This window comes from Condylura cristata, unplaced genomic scaffold (assembly GCF_000260355.1).
Source record: "Condylura cristata isolate star-nosed mole 26May11 unplaced genomic scaffold, ConCri1.0 scaffold00001, whole genome shotgun sequence".
Taxonomy (NCBI): domain Eukaryota; kingdom Metazoa; phylum Chordata; class Mammalia; order Eulipotyphla; family Talpidae; genus Condylura; species Condylura cristata.
In genome coordinates, this window is record NW_004567102.1 from 31,136,911 (window position 1) to 31,155,689 (window position 18,779).

At 35.2% G+C, this 18,779-nt stretch overlaps 1 protein-coding gene across 1 annotated transcript in view; it reads left to right on the forward strand.

The window, feature by feature from the left end:
* The first annotated feature begins 14,745 nt into the window (after window positions 1-14,745).
* The window catches only part of MEI4 (meiosis-specific 4 homolog (S. cerevisiae)), a 107,509-nt gene continuing 103,475 nt past the window's right edge, over window positions 14,746-18,779 (forward strand). The window contains exon 1 of the mRNA XM_012730908.1: window positions 14,746-14,983. Coding sequence (XP_012586362.1) covers window positions 14,746-14,983 — 238 coding nt within the window. The remainder of the gene's footprint in view (window positions 14,984-18,779) is intronic.

An 18,779-nucleotide genomic window follows, 5' to 3' on the forward strand; every position in this document is an offset into this window, starting at 1 on the left:
GATATTTTCTGACATAACAGTTTATCTAAAATTAGACTCCTGGAGTGAAATATTAGTGTTATCAAATTTTTAAAAAATTACTGAAAATGAAAAATATATATATGTATATATACGTGTGTGTGTATATATATATACACAATATATATATAACTGATTTAAATTTTCGTTGGCTCAAGGTCACAGTTTAGTGGATGACTACATACAAATTTTTATTTAAAAGAACAACCATCTTTAAGTTTCCTATTTTTGTGATCACTGTAGCTATTCATCATTGTGATTTCTGGTTGACAGTGTATCTTACAGCTACAAGACCTCTTTCTCAAAGTGATCATAGCCTTTGATAGTTACCTGTTAATGTGTTGATATGGTTTTTTGAGTTGGTGGATGAGGGAGAAAAACAAATGTATTTAGGCTTTACAAATGGTAGGTGAAGGAGGGCCAGAGGGCTGGAGGAACGTCATCTTGTTACACAACATGAACAGAGTCTAGGAAACATGTTTCCTGTCCAGAGAGAGTTCTCAGGGTTGGATTAGGAAAACCTCATCTATTTAAAGAGATCATGGTGTTAAGATTACTGGGGGTTTGGCAAATGGCAAAGTTTAGACTGTTTGCTGTCTTTGGAGGTTTAGTGACTTGCATCTTAGGGGAGCTGACTGTCTGGTCTTAATGGACTAGAACCACTGAAGTCGGCAGAACATCTGATTACAACAGGTGATTTTTCTAGTGGCATGCTGAAGAGAGGAATTACCTAACAGCAAAAAAGTGTCTTGGGGTGTGCAGGAAAATAAGAAGATACATTTTCTTTTCCCAAGAGAGTTGATTCTACGGCTATAAATTATTGACATATGCATTTTTGTTGTTGAATGTTTACACATCTACCCTGATCAAATAATGCTGTCAACATTTAGTGCTGTGTCAAATTGTTCTGAATTTAAATCTGCAGAATCATGTTTGGCCAGAGTGCCTGATAAATCCCAGAGTTGCTTATTTAAACTTATTTTTAATTTGCTCTAAAATGTGTTTTAATCACAGAGGAGCTTTCAGCAGAATTCTATACATCTGTCATTGCTAAATGCCAAAGCATTGCAAATGAAGTATACTTGACATGGAAGAATAATGACCAAAGGAATGAGTTGTATATATACAAATTCTGTTTTAAATAGGAAGGAGGGCTGTATTTTAGAATAATCTTTATTTGTGCATGTCTGAGAGTGTCTTAATAATCTCACAAAATAGAATATATAGTATGTATAGTATAAAATAGTGCAAATTTTATACTATCAATTATGATAGAAGCTTTTGTTAAGTAAACAATTCCCCTTGTCTAGAGAAGTGAACCTTTAGGCACAGAATTAACTGTTTTTCTAGTTATATCAGAACTGCCTGTGGATTTAAGCTTACTAATGGGATGTAAACAAAGATGTTCATCAATATAATAATTAAACTAAAAAAGTTGGGTAGGAAAGCATAAAATTAAAGTTGTGTGACGTAAGGAATGTCTGAGTCTCATTTCTACTCTCCAAATAAATAGAATTATATGTGTAAAGCTGTAGTTTAATAATAGTATCAGAAGTGATAAAAATAACAGTTCTTCAGTGCTTACCATGTGTTAGGTAACATCATAAATGCTTTTCAACTAGGATTTATCTTAGTCTTTAAAGCAGTCTTACTAAAATGTCACTAATATATTTTCTGTTTTATGGATGACGTGAGATACAGCAATTGTTTCCATCATTCAGTAGCACAAGAAAGAACTAGATTAAGCCTCCATGCTCTCTGTTCAGAGATCTGGGCCTCGTCTCCCAGCTACCCAATTATACCTATTTAATAAGACCCTCCTGGGGGTCTTGGTGGAGAAATGAGAGAGGGGAAGATGACGTCATAGCCCCTGACTCCCAGGACTTGAATCCTACCTGAAAGAAAAGAGAAAAGCAATTTTCTGTTAATTAAGAGCCACAATCAGTGGTACATATGTTAGATTCTACAAGAGTTGAGAAAAGGGAAACTCACTAAGCTGGAAATGGCTAGGGAAGGCTTCCTGAAAGATAGGGAATTTGACTTATCCCTTGCATGCTGTAAAACTTTCTCCCACAACAGTTTGGTTCCTTTAGTGTTCAGGTTCTAGTATGAATTTTATAAGTCACACTCTAACAGAATTCAAGCCCTGTTTATCTTTAAAGAGGCTTTGAACACTTAAAAAATAACTCAAAGTGTGTATACTTTCCATGTAGTGGTACATTTCTGAAAATAGATATAATTACTTATTCTTTCTAAATGTGAAGCAGACAATATCCACTTGGTAACTCTAACTTCTGTATAGAAAAAAAAAACTGCAAAAAGATGTTTTTGGGAGAACTGAATTGTCTTGTTGTGAAAGAACAGTGATGGAACAAGACAGTTTAATGCATTTCATTGTAACCAGCACATGCTTCCTTCAGCAGTTGGTTTGAGCTATATTAACTACAGGAATTCTGTATTCAAATTGCATCTTTGGGCCCTTATTTTCAAATTTCATGTAAGGTCATTCTAAAAGAAAACATAATTTTTAAGATACCTATGTTATAAAATCTTTAAATATACAGAAAGGCATAAAGAATTATATAGTAAATATTAGTCTACTTAGCTTCAAGCTTATTGAACTATATGTGCAAAGTAGAGGAAACCCTTCTTTTTTCTGATTTCAGCTTCTTCCCCTTCAGAGTGCTGAATTTAAGAGTGCACAAGCCAATTGAATTTCTTTGTACTTTTTCTACATCTGTATATATTTCTAAACAATATACAGTAACCTTTAAATTTATTATATCAAAGTACATGTATTAGCTGTGATACTCATTGTGATGTGTATAGCTCTACTTAATTCATTTTTATTGGTTAATAAATATCACACAATTTGTTTTTCTATCAACAGATATTTCAATTATTGGTGATTTTATCTCAGTGACATTGTGAACAATTTTGAACATTTCTCTTGTTTATGTGGCAGTCTTATATTTACAGACAATATTCTTAACCTTTTCTATTAATTGCATATTTCCTTTACTTTGCCTATTTTTTTCTAATAGATCATCATTTATCTACTGATTTATAGACATTCTTTAGATGTTAAGATTAAGAATATTCACCTTTTATTGACAAGATGTGTTGGAAATACCTTTGCCTAGGCTGTGCCATACTTTATGAACTTTAGGTACTTTTTGACAAACACACTTAAACATTTTTTTTTTTTTAAAGATTTATTTATTTGTGCATACAGAACTGGGGTACAGGCCAGAGACTCAGGGGTGGCGAAAGACTTCACCAGAGACAGAGTGGGGAGCAGAACAGGCAGATCGATGAAGTACATTGCTGAGGGGAGCAGCGGGCGGGTCAGGAGAGGTCTGCCACGCCATGTGGTCACCTCCGGGGCAGGCGGGAATCGAATTCATGCGGAAGTGGTTTCAGCTTCATAGTGCAGTGCTTTAACCCACTGCGCCACCAGGGAGGGCCTACACTTAAACATTTTTAATGTAGCAAAATTTGTCATTTTTCCTCTATCATTTTTATCTTATGTATCTAAGAAGTCTTTGTACTGAGGGAATGAAGTTTAATTTTAAAATACTTCCGAAAGAAGGAAACCATAAAATACCTGGAAACAAAGATGGGCCAAACACTACACAACATACACTTCAGCGACATCCTTAAGGATAGAGCACCCGATGCCACAATAGTGAAAGCAAGGATAAATAGATGGGACTACATCAAGTTAAAGAGCTTCTGTACAGCAACAGAGACATTACAAAAAACAAACAGACAGCCTACTAATTGGGAAAAAATTTTCTCACATAAAACCAGTGATAAAGGATTTATCACAAAAATATACAGAGAACTGACGAAACTCAACAAAAATAAACAACCCCATCAGAAAATGGGCAGAAGAGCTAAAAAGACACTTCTCCAAAGAGGAAGTACAGATGGCCAACAAGCATATGAAAAAAATGTTCAACATCACTCGTAATAAGGGAGATGCAAATTAAAACCACAATGAGATACCACCTCACCCAAGTGAGAATGGCACATCTTCAAACAACTAGCAACAGCAAATGTTGGCAAGGATGTGGAGAAAAAGGAATTCTCCTGCACTGCTGGTGGGAATGCAAACTAGTACAACCACTATGGAAAACTGTTTGGAGGTTCCTCAAACTGCTTAACATGGAGCTTCCTTATGACCCAGCAGTCCCACTCCTAGGTATCTACCCAAAAGACACAAAAATACTGATTCAGAAAGATAACCTGCACCCCCATGTTTATTGCTGCCTTATTTACAATTGGAAAAACATGGAAGTAGCCCAAATTCCCAAAAGTAGATGACTGGATTAGAAAGATGTGGTACATATAGACAATGGAATATTACTTGGCAACGAAAAAAGAAAGACATGTCTTTTGCAGCAACTTGGATGGAGCTGGAAAAGATCACGCTTAGTGAGATAAGCCAGAAAGAAAAATACTTCTGAAAGCATCACAGATGCTAAAGATATAAATACCAAGTGTGACCTGTATTTTTAATTGAGAATCAAAGTTGGCTCACATGCACGCAAAATATATTTTATCACTACCCATTTAGTCAAAGCAGAGCCCACTATTGTACCATAAATATTTTAGATACGCTACTTCTCAGTACTTTGAAAAAAATATATAAAATGAGATAATAGGAAATGTATGTCATGGATGAAACATCAATATTCACAGAATTCTGATTACCTGAGTAATTTTTCATTTTCAGTAATGTCCACTCTCACAACACATGTGCATAGCCCACCCTGTGCAGCACACTCAACTATAAGTAATTCAGATGTGCCCTGATGAACTATAATGGCCCTTAGGAATTGTAATGAGAGAAGCAGCAGAGGATTTAGTTACAGTTTCAATGGATGTTCTTATGGCTTTTTCAGCTTTCTGTATACTCACCATCTTTCTGTTGTTAAATTGAATCTTAGTCACATAATAGTTTAATGCCTTTAGTTACACAATCAAACCAGGTGAGATAGAGCAAATCAGCCATGCAATGTAGAAGCTGAACTTCCTTTGGCAGCTTGGGTTGTCAGTGTCCAAAGTTCCTGAATTCTTGTGCTCATTCCTGAAATCACTCAAAAATATAAGGCTTTAAAAGGAGAGATCCTCATAAAAACATTTGGTTTATTTCTTGATTTCATTTATATATCTAACATCATGGTCTCTTTATGTGTTTTATTTCCTTTTTTATTACCACCAGTCATAAATTATTGCTACCCTGTATTATGAAATGTTTGTAGTAATGAGATACTATCAATAATAAAAGTTGAATTACCACTGGATTTCAGAATAGGATGAACAACTCCAGTGAGGCTCAATAGGATTCTCAAGTGGTACTTGCATACTTTGTAGTAAATCAGCCAGGTATAGATGTGGCTTGGGTCATTCCAGACATTTTCATTCCTAGAGCCCTATTGAGTATGAATTTAAGAGCTTTTGGGTAAGGAGCCTAAAGGCTATAGGATGACTCCATCAGTGTCATCATTTGTCTGCCAAATTGTTTCATAGCCCCTACTATTATGAATTTCAAGCATAGAGCAAAGGACATATCTTTGATCAGATTCTAATGCAGTTTTGACCTGGAGTACACTGTACAGTTGAATTGCTATCACTGAATTGCATGCACTACATGGAATGACATTAGAGGACTGACCACTGGTTAGTCTTTGCAAGTAAAAATGCAAGGTTAATGCACTAGTGGAACATGGAGTGTCAAATTATTTTAACTCGTGGTGTCTCAGCCCTAGGAAACTCTTCACTCTAAGAAACTCTGTCAGAAATATTATGAAGTTTGTTTTAAATCAAAACAATTTGATTGACACCAAATTGCTTGCTTGAAAATATTCTTCACATTTTTTTTCCATTACAAAAGTAAATATGTTTTAGTTTGTCTCATGGTTTTAATCATCCCCTACATAATTTCTTGATATTCACCTCCTTTCTGAGTTCTGATGCTGTTTTTCCTGTTGCATCTCTACTTTATTGTGACGTGGGCTTTTCAGAAACATGTAACCTATCTGGTACTGATCCTTCCTCCCACTCTTCGTGTTTCTGTTTTTCCTCAGGCAGTCACCGCTAGCGAGCTGTGCAAGCTAAGAGCTTAGGAGTCATTTTCAGTGCCACCCCTTCCCTAATCTAATGTGTCTAACTGATCACAAGGTTATTTTAATTTTACTCTATATATGCCTTTTCCTTTTCCAACAAATCTTTCCTATTGCCCTCTCCAGACTTTCTTCACCTCTCAAGCAGAAGAGGGATTTTGGCAGTATGCTCTTCTTTGGCCTCTTAATTTCAGCCTGTTCATTTTGCCACAGGTCCTCACCTCAGCCTCAGTGAGAATTAGCTTTCAAAGCTCAGAAATGAAACAGAGTGAGTCTATAAATGGCCTTAAATGTCAGTTAGAAAGCAATTCTTACTTCTTGATGTGTCCTTTATAAAATAGGACTTAGCATATGGCCATTTACTTTTTCTGGGGGATCCTATGTCTCCCCTCTTTAGCGTTTTCACTGAAGCTCAGACCCTGGCTTAGATGATCCCCAGAAGCCAGCTGCTTGACTCACCCTGCATTTCCTCTATCTTATATTCGTTGTCTTTTTCCATCTCCATATTGTAGCTTCATGAAGATTCCAAAAATGTGGCGTCTATAAATCTGAATCATGTAGATTATCAGATTTTTCACACAATGCACAAGAACAACTTATTTTGTTTTTTGTAATAGGATTATGTCCGTTACCAGTGTATGAAATTCCTGTGTGGCCAGGAAACCCTATAACATTACAAATTATTTTTTAAAATATGTGTTAATAATAGGTATTTGATCTACTTTCCTTTTGTGGATTTACATATGTGCCATAAATACATGACTGTGCATTTCTGAATCAGCATACATTTGTTGACTTATAAAATATGTGTGACACATTTTTCCCATGTGAAATTCTGCTACATTTCTTACCAAAATTTAGAGAAATCTTTCTTATACCAAAGAAAGAGACAGGAATCAAAGAGAGAGAGTTGCAGAAAAAGAAAACAGTGTTAAGAGACTCTGGACAATTAAAATCTATGATTAGTTAACTCTTTTAACCAGAGGAAAATTATAGTTATTTGACCTGTTTTGATGTGAATGAAACAGAAAAAAAAAAAAATGCAAGCAGGCATCCTCTTATCTTGACAAGCCTCTTGTCATGCACAGATTCTCTTTGTTGGGAAGTTTTCAAAGGCCCTCTTAATAATTAAAGTGAGAGATTTGAAATCTTGAGTAACTCCTGATTCTTTTATGTAAAATTTTACATGACATTTATCTGCTGAGCACTTCACAGTGCAATATGTGCTAAAACTATAACAGTAATTAGGGAATTTGTCAGCTGGCTGTAATCTAAAAATTATATGTTAGACCTTGTCTATACTGAAACTAATTATCTAAAAAGTCTTATAATATCTTAACTCGTCTGGCCTTGTCAGCACTCTGTCCTGCCCAGCAGCATTTGGCACATGCACAGCCACCACCTCCTGCACTCTGACTTTGTGCCTCAATATTCCTCCTCTCAGTTAGTGAACTTGCAGCCAGTGTCCTTCTGAGTTTTGCTATACTGGATAGGCAAGTAATTATTGCAGGGTTCACATGAGATAACCCAGTATCACTTCTAACCTAAACCCGGCTATGAGTGGATTTTCTCTTCCCTCTATTTTTTTTCTTTGGTTAAATTGAAGGTTTATAGTAGGAAGAATATACCTTTGGAGGGGTTAGACCCACTGAAAGTCAAGAAACAGTGCATTAGAAAGGGAAATGATATGGATGTGAACTTGAGGCTAACTGATTCAGTCCCCTTCTGTGTTCCCCCTCCAGTGTCATGCTCCCTCATATGTGATTGGCAAAGACACAGTGATGGGAGCCAAGGTGAAAGCTGTGCTCTGCTGATGCACACACTGACTTTTTCACCCATTTAAGTCCATGGTAGAACCTGCCACGGCCCAGCCACGCACATTGCTTTACAGATGCAGTGGCTAGCAGCTTGCCACTTGGCCATTTTGGAAAGCTTTCCTATCCCACTTCCAAAAAATCTGTCATGTCCTTTGATTTAGTGAAAGGAATACCAAGCACATCCGAATGAAGGAACATGCATTTACTGGTGAAAAGTGGAAAGATCTAAGTCCCCTGGTTAGTGCAATTGGAGGGGGGAGAGGTGGCATCTATCAAGAAGGGAGATTAGCAAAGCTCAGGCCAGGATATCCCGTTGACAGCATTTCCTCAGCTCTGAAAGCACATTTATAATGTGCTTTATTTCATTCTCATCCCCTCCTTAACCCTAACCCCCACTCGATCTACCCCAAGCTGTTGTTGAGCCAGTGGAGTATTTACAGTTGAAGATGTGGCAGGGCTGAGGCAAGCCTGTAGGCTGGTCCTTCTCCTCACAACCACTGGTGATTGGTGTAGAGCTCTGAGGCTTCACCCAAACCCAGCTTCATTTTCCTTACAATTTCTACACTGCAAAATATAGAATAGATGGCATTTCGCTAAGATTAATCATATTATTTTTCTTTTATGTAGCATATTGTGTAATGTTTATTTGGGGAACTTACAAATTATAAAAATGTATATATAAAGAAGGCAATTAAATAAGACTTCTCCCACTCATAGTCAATGCAGTGTTTGTATTTTGGTGAAGGTCTAGCCTGTTTTCATCCTTCCTTTCTCTCTTCCCCTCATTTTCCCTCCATCCTTCCCTCCTATCTTTAAATCTAACAAGATTTAATGGACTTATTTTCAAATTTTCATTTTCATTGCATTTCTTGTTTTATAAGTTTTACTCTGCAGTTAATAGCTTGTGGAAAATAACTATATTTTTATATATTTTCAAAAGTATATGCCACAGTTTTTCTCTATTGTTAGATGCTTAAGCTGGTGATAAGTTTTGGGTTTTGTGTCTGTGTGTGTGTGTTTTGGGGGGCTACTTATAATACTCCTGTTGCATAAAGTTAATATGTAGTTTTGACCATTTCTGTAAGGTAAAATCTTAGGACTTCCATTGTTGGGCCATCCAGGGGGAATAGATATACTGATGATGTTTGGTACATATTAAGAAAATATTCTCCTGATTGATATCTAAGCTTCTATCACCTATGTAAGAGTGATCTGGGACTTGCTACTTCATAAATTTTCACCAGTGATCTTGGAGGTGAACTAACTTTAGAATTCAGGATTATAATTCAGAAACACTTTTGACAGCTTAGAGAATTGGTTAGTTGGTAGCAAATTAAAATCCGATAGGAGAAAATGAGGGTAGGAGAAATAGGGCAGAGAAGAATTTCCAGAAGTGCTGCTTGCAGAGTAGCTCTTTTCATACTTATTGGCTAGAAGAGAATCCAGGGGTCATAGGGAATGTGACTAGATTTTTTTTAAGGCCCTGTAGAGGAATTTTCTAGGTAAGGACTAGTTCCAGATGCAAAGGAAGAGAAAATCCATTTGAACTAATGCTCTATTCTAAAAAGACTGTTTAACTTTTATATTTTCCACTACTAAGAATTCAAAGACACTAAATACCTTCTTGGGAAACATTAAATATTCATTTTAATTATTTACCATAATTAGTTGAGCATAAATTGAAAAAGGATTTTGGAAAGTTATTACTGATCTTTTTTCAATTAAGCAGAGAATATATTTAGGAAGCTCATCTTTTTTTTTTTCCCCTTGAAAATTTAGAGGAAATAGAATAATCTTTATGTCACAAAGGACATTTTTAGGCTCATAATGATATGCTAAAATTAAAATGGCACATTTGTATAAAAAACACACTTTATTCTGTTTGCTAGTAGGTGGTAGTTATATGTGTGTTTTAAGTGTGATTTATACTGTTAAAGACTGTACCAATCCTACCAATTAGAAACTGGTTTTACTTCATGTGTGTCACAGTTTTAATTAATATAATTCTAATTAACCCTGAGATAGTTACTATTGAGAACTTTTTAATTTCATATATTTTCTGTCAACTTAAGCATACCATAGTTCACTTAATTTTTAAATTGAATAATTCTTTAAATTGAGGTAATAATGGTTTACTACACTGTATATGATTGAGAGTTATAGAATCACACCTCTTCAGATCTATGTTATCCACTACAGATCATGGTTTTGATACTATTAACAAATCACTTACAGTGATTTGGAAGTCAAAGTACTGAATTAGTCAATTCACATATAAAACAGTTAAATATATCTGCAAGATGATGGGGGATTTATTGTTTTTATTTTTAAATAGCTTTGTCCTTGTGTGCTTATAAAACTCTTTCTTTCTTTTTTTCTTTTAGATTTCTGTTAGAGCTGAATAGCAGATCATTTTCTAACCAAAACACTGTAAAGAGCCTACTTATTGATATGATTGCTATTATTTTGCTTTTGGTCACTGCTGTTGTATTATAAAAATTGGTTTACTTATTTATTGTGGGGGGAGAGGGGTGTTGTCCATGATTCTGTACACTGGTGCTTCCCTGTATCACTAAGAGCAGGTAGAGGATGAAGCAGCCAAGTAAATAGCTGCTAGAGTTCTAATTAGTTTGTCTAACTTAACAATATCCAATCCTCATTGTATTCTGTAGTATGAAAGGTTAAGCATAAATGGCCATTTACTTTGCTTTTAGAAATATTTTTTCCTTATAAATTTTCCTTAATTATACTTTTATGTTTATTACAGAAAATTAAGACAACTTAGAGAAGTATTAATAATACAGATCACCAGTAATTCTACAGTAGAGAAAAATGCTATTTATATTTTTTTTCTACAGAATTGAGGTCCTACTATTCATATAACTCCAAATCCTCACCTTTTTTTTCATTCAGTTTTATTGACACTTTTCCATGCTAATAATAATTTTAAAATGTCTGAGAATCAGGGCCCTCCCTGGTGGCGCAGCGGGTAGAAGCATAGCACTGAGAAGCTTGGGCCACTCCCGCATGAGTTCGATTCCCGCCTGCCCCGGAGGAGATCCACATGGCGTGGCAGACCTCTCCGCTGCTCCCCTCAGCAGTGTGCTTCGTCGGTCGGCCTGTTCTGCTCCCCTCTCTGTCTTTGGTGAATCCTCTCACCCTCCGCATTTCTGGTCTGTACCCCAGCTCTATATGAATAAATAAATAAATCTTTAAAAAAAAAAAAGTCTGAGAATCAAATTTTTCATTCTGTTGTATCCAGTCCTATTACTTAGTTCTTTGACTTTTGGTACCATTTTTCAATATTATAAATAAACCGGTGATGAACATATTGTGTACACATTTTTATGTTCACTTTTGAGTGATTAAATGGCATTCTGCTACCTGCTATTTTGTAAATTTCCAGTACTGTATAGGATATCAAGTAAAAAAGAGTTTATATAGTGGTCTATGAGTTTTTTTGTTTGTTTGTTTGTGTTTGTTTGTTTGTTTTTTAAGATCAGGACTTTCACCAGAACTGATCCAGTGCACTGGATTCACCACTGGGGAAAATTTATGAGCAGAGATGTGCATGAGAATGAGCGTGGGCTGTGTGTATTTGTTTGCATGATGTGATCCAACTACAATGGAATATCAGACTTGAGAATTCAAAGAAAGTAAAGTTTGAAATATTGGGTAAAGAATTTGAAATTGTCAGGTTTGGCAACCAAAAATCCTGAATATTCTGGATTGTTGTACTTATAACTATTGGGTTGTGGGAAAAGTCATGATGTGTTTTCTATGTTTTCCCAAGCAAAAATTCATCTGACTTTTCTGACAACTCAATATTTGTTAAACAATTGGATGTAGCATATTTTGTAGGGTATTTTTTTTTCATTTTAGTGATAGCTTTTTTCACTGTGCATAACTTTTTGGTTTAATGTAGTCTTATGTTTGTTTTCTGTCTCCCTTGCTGTTGGAATTCAGCCTTCAAAAGAGTTGTGGAGCATATCACCTATGTTTCCAAATATTATACGGCTTTATGTTTTACCTAAAACCATAATTCACTTGAATTTTTTAGTATGATGTGAAATAGTGGTCAAACTTCATTCTCTTGCATATGGCTGTCCAGTTTTTCCACAACTATATCGATCTTTCTTTCTTTGTTCTTGGCCACTTTGTCATTCAATAATTGTTCATATATATGTGGGTTCTGAATTCTATTCCATTGATCTGTATGTCTGTTACTCTTACTCCAATATCATACTGTTTGATTATTATTGTTTTAAAGTGTTGTTTGAAATTTCTGAGTGTAATTCGTTCATTAATTTTTTTCCCCATCATGTTTGCTTTGTCTATTTGGCATCTTACTTGTTTCTATATACATTTTAGTAGTGTTCATTCTATTGCAGAATGCCATTGGAATTTCTATAGGAATTGCATTGAGTCTGTATTTTAGAGTGAATGGCCTTATTAATGGTATTTATTCTTCCATTTCATAAACAGAGAATATCCATTTCTTTGTCTTCTATTTCATTTAATAATGTATTATAGTTTTTATGTACAAAGCCCCTTAATAATTTGGCAACACATGATGGTGACAAGAGCTGATACTTCAGTAGAGATGACAGTAGAATGGTCTCTCATGTTGTTCTCATAATACATTCAGGTGAGAATGTGATGATGCAGTGTTGGTTTGGAAAAGTGTGTATTGATAGCAACCAGAAATTTATAGTGGTGAAAAATCATGCAAATATTTTTTTTTAATTCTTAATATATATTGGAGGGGCCTCTTTAGTGACAGCAATCGTAAGTGAAGTTTCACTAAGGAATTCATGCTTGGGAAGTACAGGGACTGTAATACTTAACAGAATGAGTCAAGGAAGAAGGGCTTACATTTAAAATGATTAATTTCATTTAGTGGTTCTGATTCCTCAGAAGGCTATTGAGAGTATAAAAATTTCAGTCCTAAGCCTGTATGGTGAATTTAAAGTATAGTGAGATGAGGGATATTTTTTTTAAATCTCCCTCAGAAATTCTGATGAATGTCTCTGGTTATAACCACAAAATAATTTTTTGAATAATATAATTGTTTTTACATCATTCTGTGCCTTTTTTCCATCTCAGTTGTAATCCCTGTGGGCTTCCCATCACCAAATCACCCTTGTGCTATCACCATAGTCGGGTGCACTTCCCTCCCTTAACCAGTTTTCATCCCATTCCCCCTCCCACCCCTATAAAATGTCTCTGGTATATAGTTGTTCATTGTTATTATTTCTCCTCTAGCCCTTTATATTCCTGCTATGAGTGAAACTGTCCGGCATTTTTTTCTTTTTCTTTCTAGCTTATTTCACTAAGCATGATCTTTTCCAGCTCCATCCATGTTGCTGCAAAAGGCATGTGTTTTTTTGTTGTTTTGTTTTGAGTAATATTCCATTGTGTATATATAACACATCTTTTTAATCCAGTCATCTACTTTTGGGCATTTGGGTTGCTTCCATGTCTTTCCAATTGTAAATAAAGCAGCAATAAACATGGAGGTGCAGTTGTCTTTTTGAATCAGTGTTTTTGTGTCTTTTGGTTAGATACCTAGGAGTGGGATTGTTGGGTCATATAGAAGTTCCATTTTTAGCAGTTTGAGGAACCTCCAAACAATTTTCCATAGTGGTTGGACTAGTTAGCATTCCCACAAGCTGTGCAGGAGAGTTCCTTTTTCTCCACATCCTCGCCAACATTTGTTGTTGCTAGTTGTTTTAAAGATGTGCCATTCTCACTGGTATGAGGTGGTATCTCATTGTGGTTTTAATTTGCATCTCCCTTATCAAGTGACATCGAACATTTTTTCATATGCTTGTTGGCTCATCTGCATTTCCTCTTTGGAAATGTGTCTTTTTAGCTCTTCTGCCCATTTTCTGATGGGGTTGTTAATTTTTATTGAGTTTCATCACTTCTTTGTATATCTTTGCGATCATTCCTTTATCATTAGTTTTGTGTGAAAAATATTTTTCCCAATCAGTGGGATGTCTGTTTGTGTTTTCGTAATGTCTCTTTTGCTATACAGAAGCTCCTTAACTTGATATAGTACTATCTGTTTATCCTTTCCTTCACTGTTGTTGTATTGGGTGCTATATCTTCAAAGATGTTACCTAAGTGTATGTCATGTAGTGTTTCGCCCATCTTTGCTTCCAGGTATTTTATGGTTTCATTTCTTATGTCTAGGTCTTTAACCCACTTCGAGTTGATTTTTTGTGCATGGTGTGAGGTAGTGATCTAGTTTCATTTTTTTGCATGTAGGTTCCCAGTTTACCCAGACCATTTGTTGAACAAAATTTCTTTGTCCCATTGTATCTTCTTTGCTCCTTTGTCAAAGATTAGCTGTCCATAAACCTGTGGGTTTATATCTGGGTTTTCTATTCGAATCAACTGCTCTCTGTGTCTGTTCTTGTTCCAGTACCATGCAGTTTTGATTATTATGGTTTTGTAGTATAGCTTGAAGTTACCTCAAAAAATTTTTGTTTTTTTTTTTTACCCTAAGAATTTGTCAAATTGTCTAACCTACTGTTTTTAATTGTAGTACACATATATGCATTTTCTTGATTTTTTGCATGCTGTTTTAAGTTCCTTTATTATTAATTTATTGATCATAATTAATTAATTTATTAATTATTATTAATAAATAACAAACTTATTTATTAGCTTTACTTTGCAAAATCAATTTTCAGCAAGTGAAATATACTGTAAAAGTTAACAAAACTTTCTGAAACCTAATTTCTTATTCATTCATAGAGACAAGAGCCAGGATGGATGATCAAACATGGTATTTGAGAACTTCAAAGTTGGCTCTCGCCTTGGCAATTATTCACTCAAAACCAGCAGACAAAAGCAGCAGAGAACATACAGAGTACCTTGCGAGGGTGGTATCTGGGCAGGAGTCACAGTGGAGTTCAAAAGTTGAAGCTTTGGAAGCTGAAGTGTTACAGTTACGTCAAAAACTTCTTCTAAGCAGTATTTGTTCCAGATCATTTAAGAATGGTGAGTGTATGAGATTGCCTTTTAGTAATTTATTAATCTGTTTTATTTCAGCTTCATAATCATTTAGAAATTTATTACCAAAACACCAAACTAATTAGTTCCCTAAAGTTAGTTCTCTTATTCTTTCCTTATAAAGATTTTTCTTTACTTCTACTCATTCATGAAATGTTACTGTCCCATCCTAATAAATGGGGACAAAATGGACCTTGAAATGAAGTTAGACAATGAAAATATTATAGATGTGGAAACAATAATGTTTTAGTTTCCTGGATAGATTAATTTTAAGATTTGTTTGGCCTTATTATTTTACTATATATTTTATGTTGCTTTTATATTAAATAATCATTCTGGTATATATATCAAGTCCCAGCAATGGACCAGACATGCAGTGGGTCATGAAGATACACATAAGAGGAGATGGTGTACTCTGTATCAGTCTAGCAGTGAAAATAGGCCCAGTTGTGATAAATGTTATAATAGAAATATTGATGAGCAGCCATTCAGTTCACTTTATTTTTGGAAAGACTTCTCAGTTCTGGCCCTCAATTGTCTATTCACTTGTTAGAGAGCTGATCACAGAATATGCAGCAGGAGGCAGGGACATGAGCCATGGAGGATGTAAGTACCATTGAGCACACTGCCTGCATAACATTTTAGAACACCATAAAAGAAAGACATAATAGGTGAAGAGAGAGAGAGAGGTGGTTTGGGACCACATTCAGAAGAATGTTGAATGTCAATCTAAAGTCTAGTCCCTATCAGTAAGTTGAGAGTACAATTTATCATCTTTTGAGGGCTTTATGAGAGTAAAAGAGGAAGACTGTTACTAGTGATAATTGCACCACAGGCAAAAGCCAGGACTTACTTGAGCAAACTGAAACATGTGGTCAACTCATTTAACAGGAGCTGTGTATTGATTTAGAACAAACTCCCTCATATTGGGATTGAGAAACAAGTCGATGATCTTTCTTTTAAAAATATAAACCAGAACATATTCCTCTTTTAGCAGATACCCTCCCTGACTTCCATATGTTTCACACTAGGCTCAGACTTATGATTGTGGCCACAGTGCCATGGATAATTTCATCCCTACTCACCTCTCCCATCTCATCTCCTAATTTTCCCCTTGGTATACTTGGCTCCCACTAACATAGTCTTCCTCCCTACCTTTCAGAGGTCTTGCCTTGAACCTTTGGTCAGCTCCTCTCTTTGACACTTTTTGTGATTGATGGACTTTTTCCCTTCCTGGAGGTCTAACTCACAAGGACACCTCCTCAGTGAGAAATCTAGATATATAAAACCTCCATCCATTTTCCTCATTCAAGTACCCCTGTGCATTATCTGTATAATTGTTAATTATTGTCTTATCTCATGTCATTGGAGAAATATAATATGATCAAAAGACACTTATTCAAGAATAGGCATCATTATCAGGATCTGTGACCAAGGTTGGTCCTAAGGTGTGTACCATCAGGATAAGAACATAGGGGATTTTAAATGATTATGCAGGGGACTAGTCTGAGATTAGGCCATTTGTGGTGATACTATAAGATTGATTCTTGAAGTCTAAGTTCCTATCTTATTGGTGGGCAGAAGTCTTCAAACACAGGGCTGTAGTGTAGCAGTCTTCATGGCATGGTCGATAGGTCATCTCTAGATGATCTCTTGGCTTTTCATAGCCACTGAATGGCTTAGTCAGGCTATTTAATTTTTTACATAGAAATTTCAAGATCAGACAGAGAAAAAAATGGAGTCTGTTTGGCTCAAAAAGATGTACACACTCCTAAACTAGTCTAAGTTATCAAGGAAGTGGACTTGATCTGTACAGCATTCTCTATTCATCATCTACTACAGCCTGATGCACAGAAAGAAAGCACTCAATAAATATTTATCAAATGGAAGTGGAACATATTGGATACCTGGGCTACAATATCCCTAGGAGACCAGTTTTACAATTGTTCATCAAAGTCCACATAAAGAATGATAGGTTGAACTAGATCTATGTGGTGAGAGCTAAAAGGAGGTCAGACATACATGAATGATTTCAGAGTAGGTACTTCGACATTTGTGAATGATTTCTAAGAGTAGTTAAGGAAGATAGAGATATTTAGGGTAATTGAGATTTCTGGCCCTAAACCTACTGATTTGACCACAATGTTTTGAATCTAGTGAACACAGAAATAAATTTGTGGGATGTAAAGGTTGAGTCTGGGTTTTAGTGTGGGTGATCCTTGAATCCTTAGGGATCACCTATAAGTATGTAAAAATGTGACCCTAAAAATTCAAAGGGAATGAATGAGCAGATTGGAAATAGAGATTCAACGTTATGTTTTGTTGGCATTTAAGTGTGAGTTGAAGTTACAACTGTAGATAAGTCTCAGAATGGAATTTTGGGGGCTGCAGATGCTGACAATCTAGAAGCAGGCAGGGAAAAAGGAACCTTTGCAAAAGAGCAACTATCACAAAGGAATGTGTGAGTCTGTGGGTAAAAGGGCACTAACTTTAGTTTTGGGAATTATGAGGAAGAGTCTTTAATATCTAAATATTATGAAAATCGCATACTTGTGTGAGCAACAGTGCTAAATGATTTATAGCTAAATTTGAATCTCTCTAGTCTTTCTAGATAGTGGCTTCCTTAGGTATACTCAGTAAATGGCCAAGATAATCAAATTTTCTTCATTTTTTCTGTTCTGTGATACTACTTGTATAATGTCACACATGTAAAATTTCCAGTAATTTTAAACTGACAGTCAGTCAGAAACATCTGTGATATGAAAACTGTTTCTTATCATGAAATAACTCTTTATAACATTGACATAGTGCTGGTCATTATTTTTTTGGAATATGGCTATATCCAAAAGCAAGAGACGAGAAGGTAACTTATTCTTACACTGAAAACTTTCACTTACAATTCCTGTGAGAGAAATTTTCAAATCTCACATAATTAAAATCAGTTTTCCTTTTGGCAGGAGATGCAGGTAAAGCATTTCAGCGCAGATGTCTGGATGTAATCTATCTCTCCATTAGCTTTAACTTGAAAAGTGAGGAATATATAGATAGATTTAGATAAATACAGTCATTATTAAAAGAGAAATAATAAAAAAAGAAAGACAGGTATTAAATTGATAGGAATTACAGCCTTTATTTAAAGATCCATAGCTTGTTTTATATGCCTTGCTTTGAGAAAATACCTTCCCTGAAAATCAAAGCCCTATTTATAGATATTATTAAGTAATTTCTTTCTATAATTTTCTATGATTGTTTTACCTATACAACTATTCTCAAGTGTTCAGAGATATCAGGCCCTCAAAAAATGTTGAATAAATGCTCTTTGACAGATTGAGAGGCTGGGGAACTAAATTTACAGCATCAACTATCCATTGAAGCAACTGAATAATCCAGAATTAAATTAAGCAAAGCTGAAATGGCAAAGTAAACAAATAAGGAAGTATAATATGGATGATACAGCATTTCAGGAACTCAGCTATTTCTTTATTCTGATTTATTTTTCTACAGTTTCTTAAAGAGAAATATATTTCTTTACTAAGGGACTAGACAGTGTAGGGAAAGGACAATGGGACTTGTCATTCAAATTATACCACGTTTAATTATACTTAAATATAGGGCGTGGGAGAACAGGAGAAGGGATCAAAAAAACCCAGTTATCTCAAAATCTGTTTTTGGTTGGTTGTGTGTTCAATAACTAGTTCTGTTCTTACTAAAGCACTCTGATTTTGTTTTTGGCAGAAATGTGCTTGTGACCAGTGGGTTAATCCATAAAGGCTTAGGTTTGTTTTGCCAT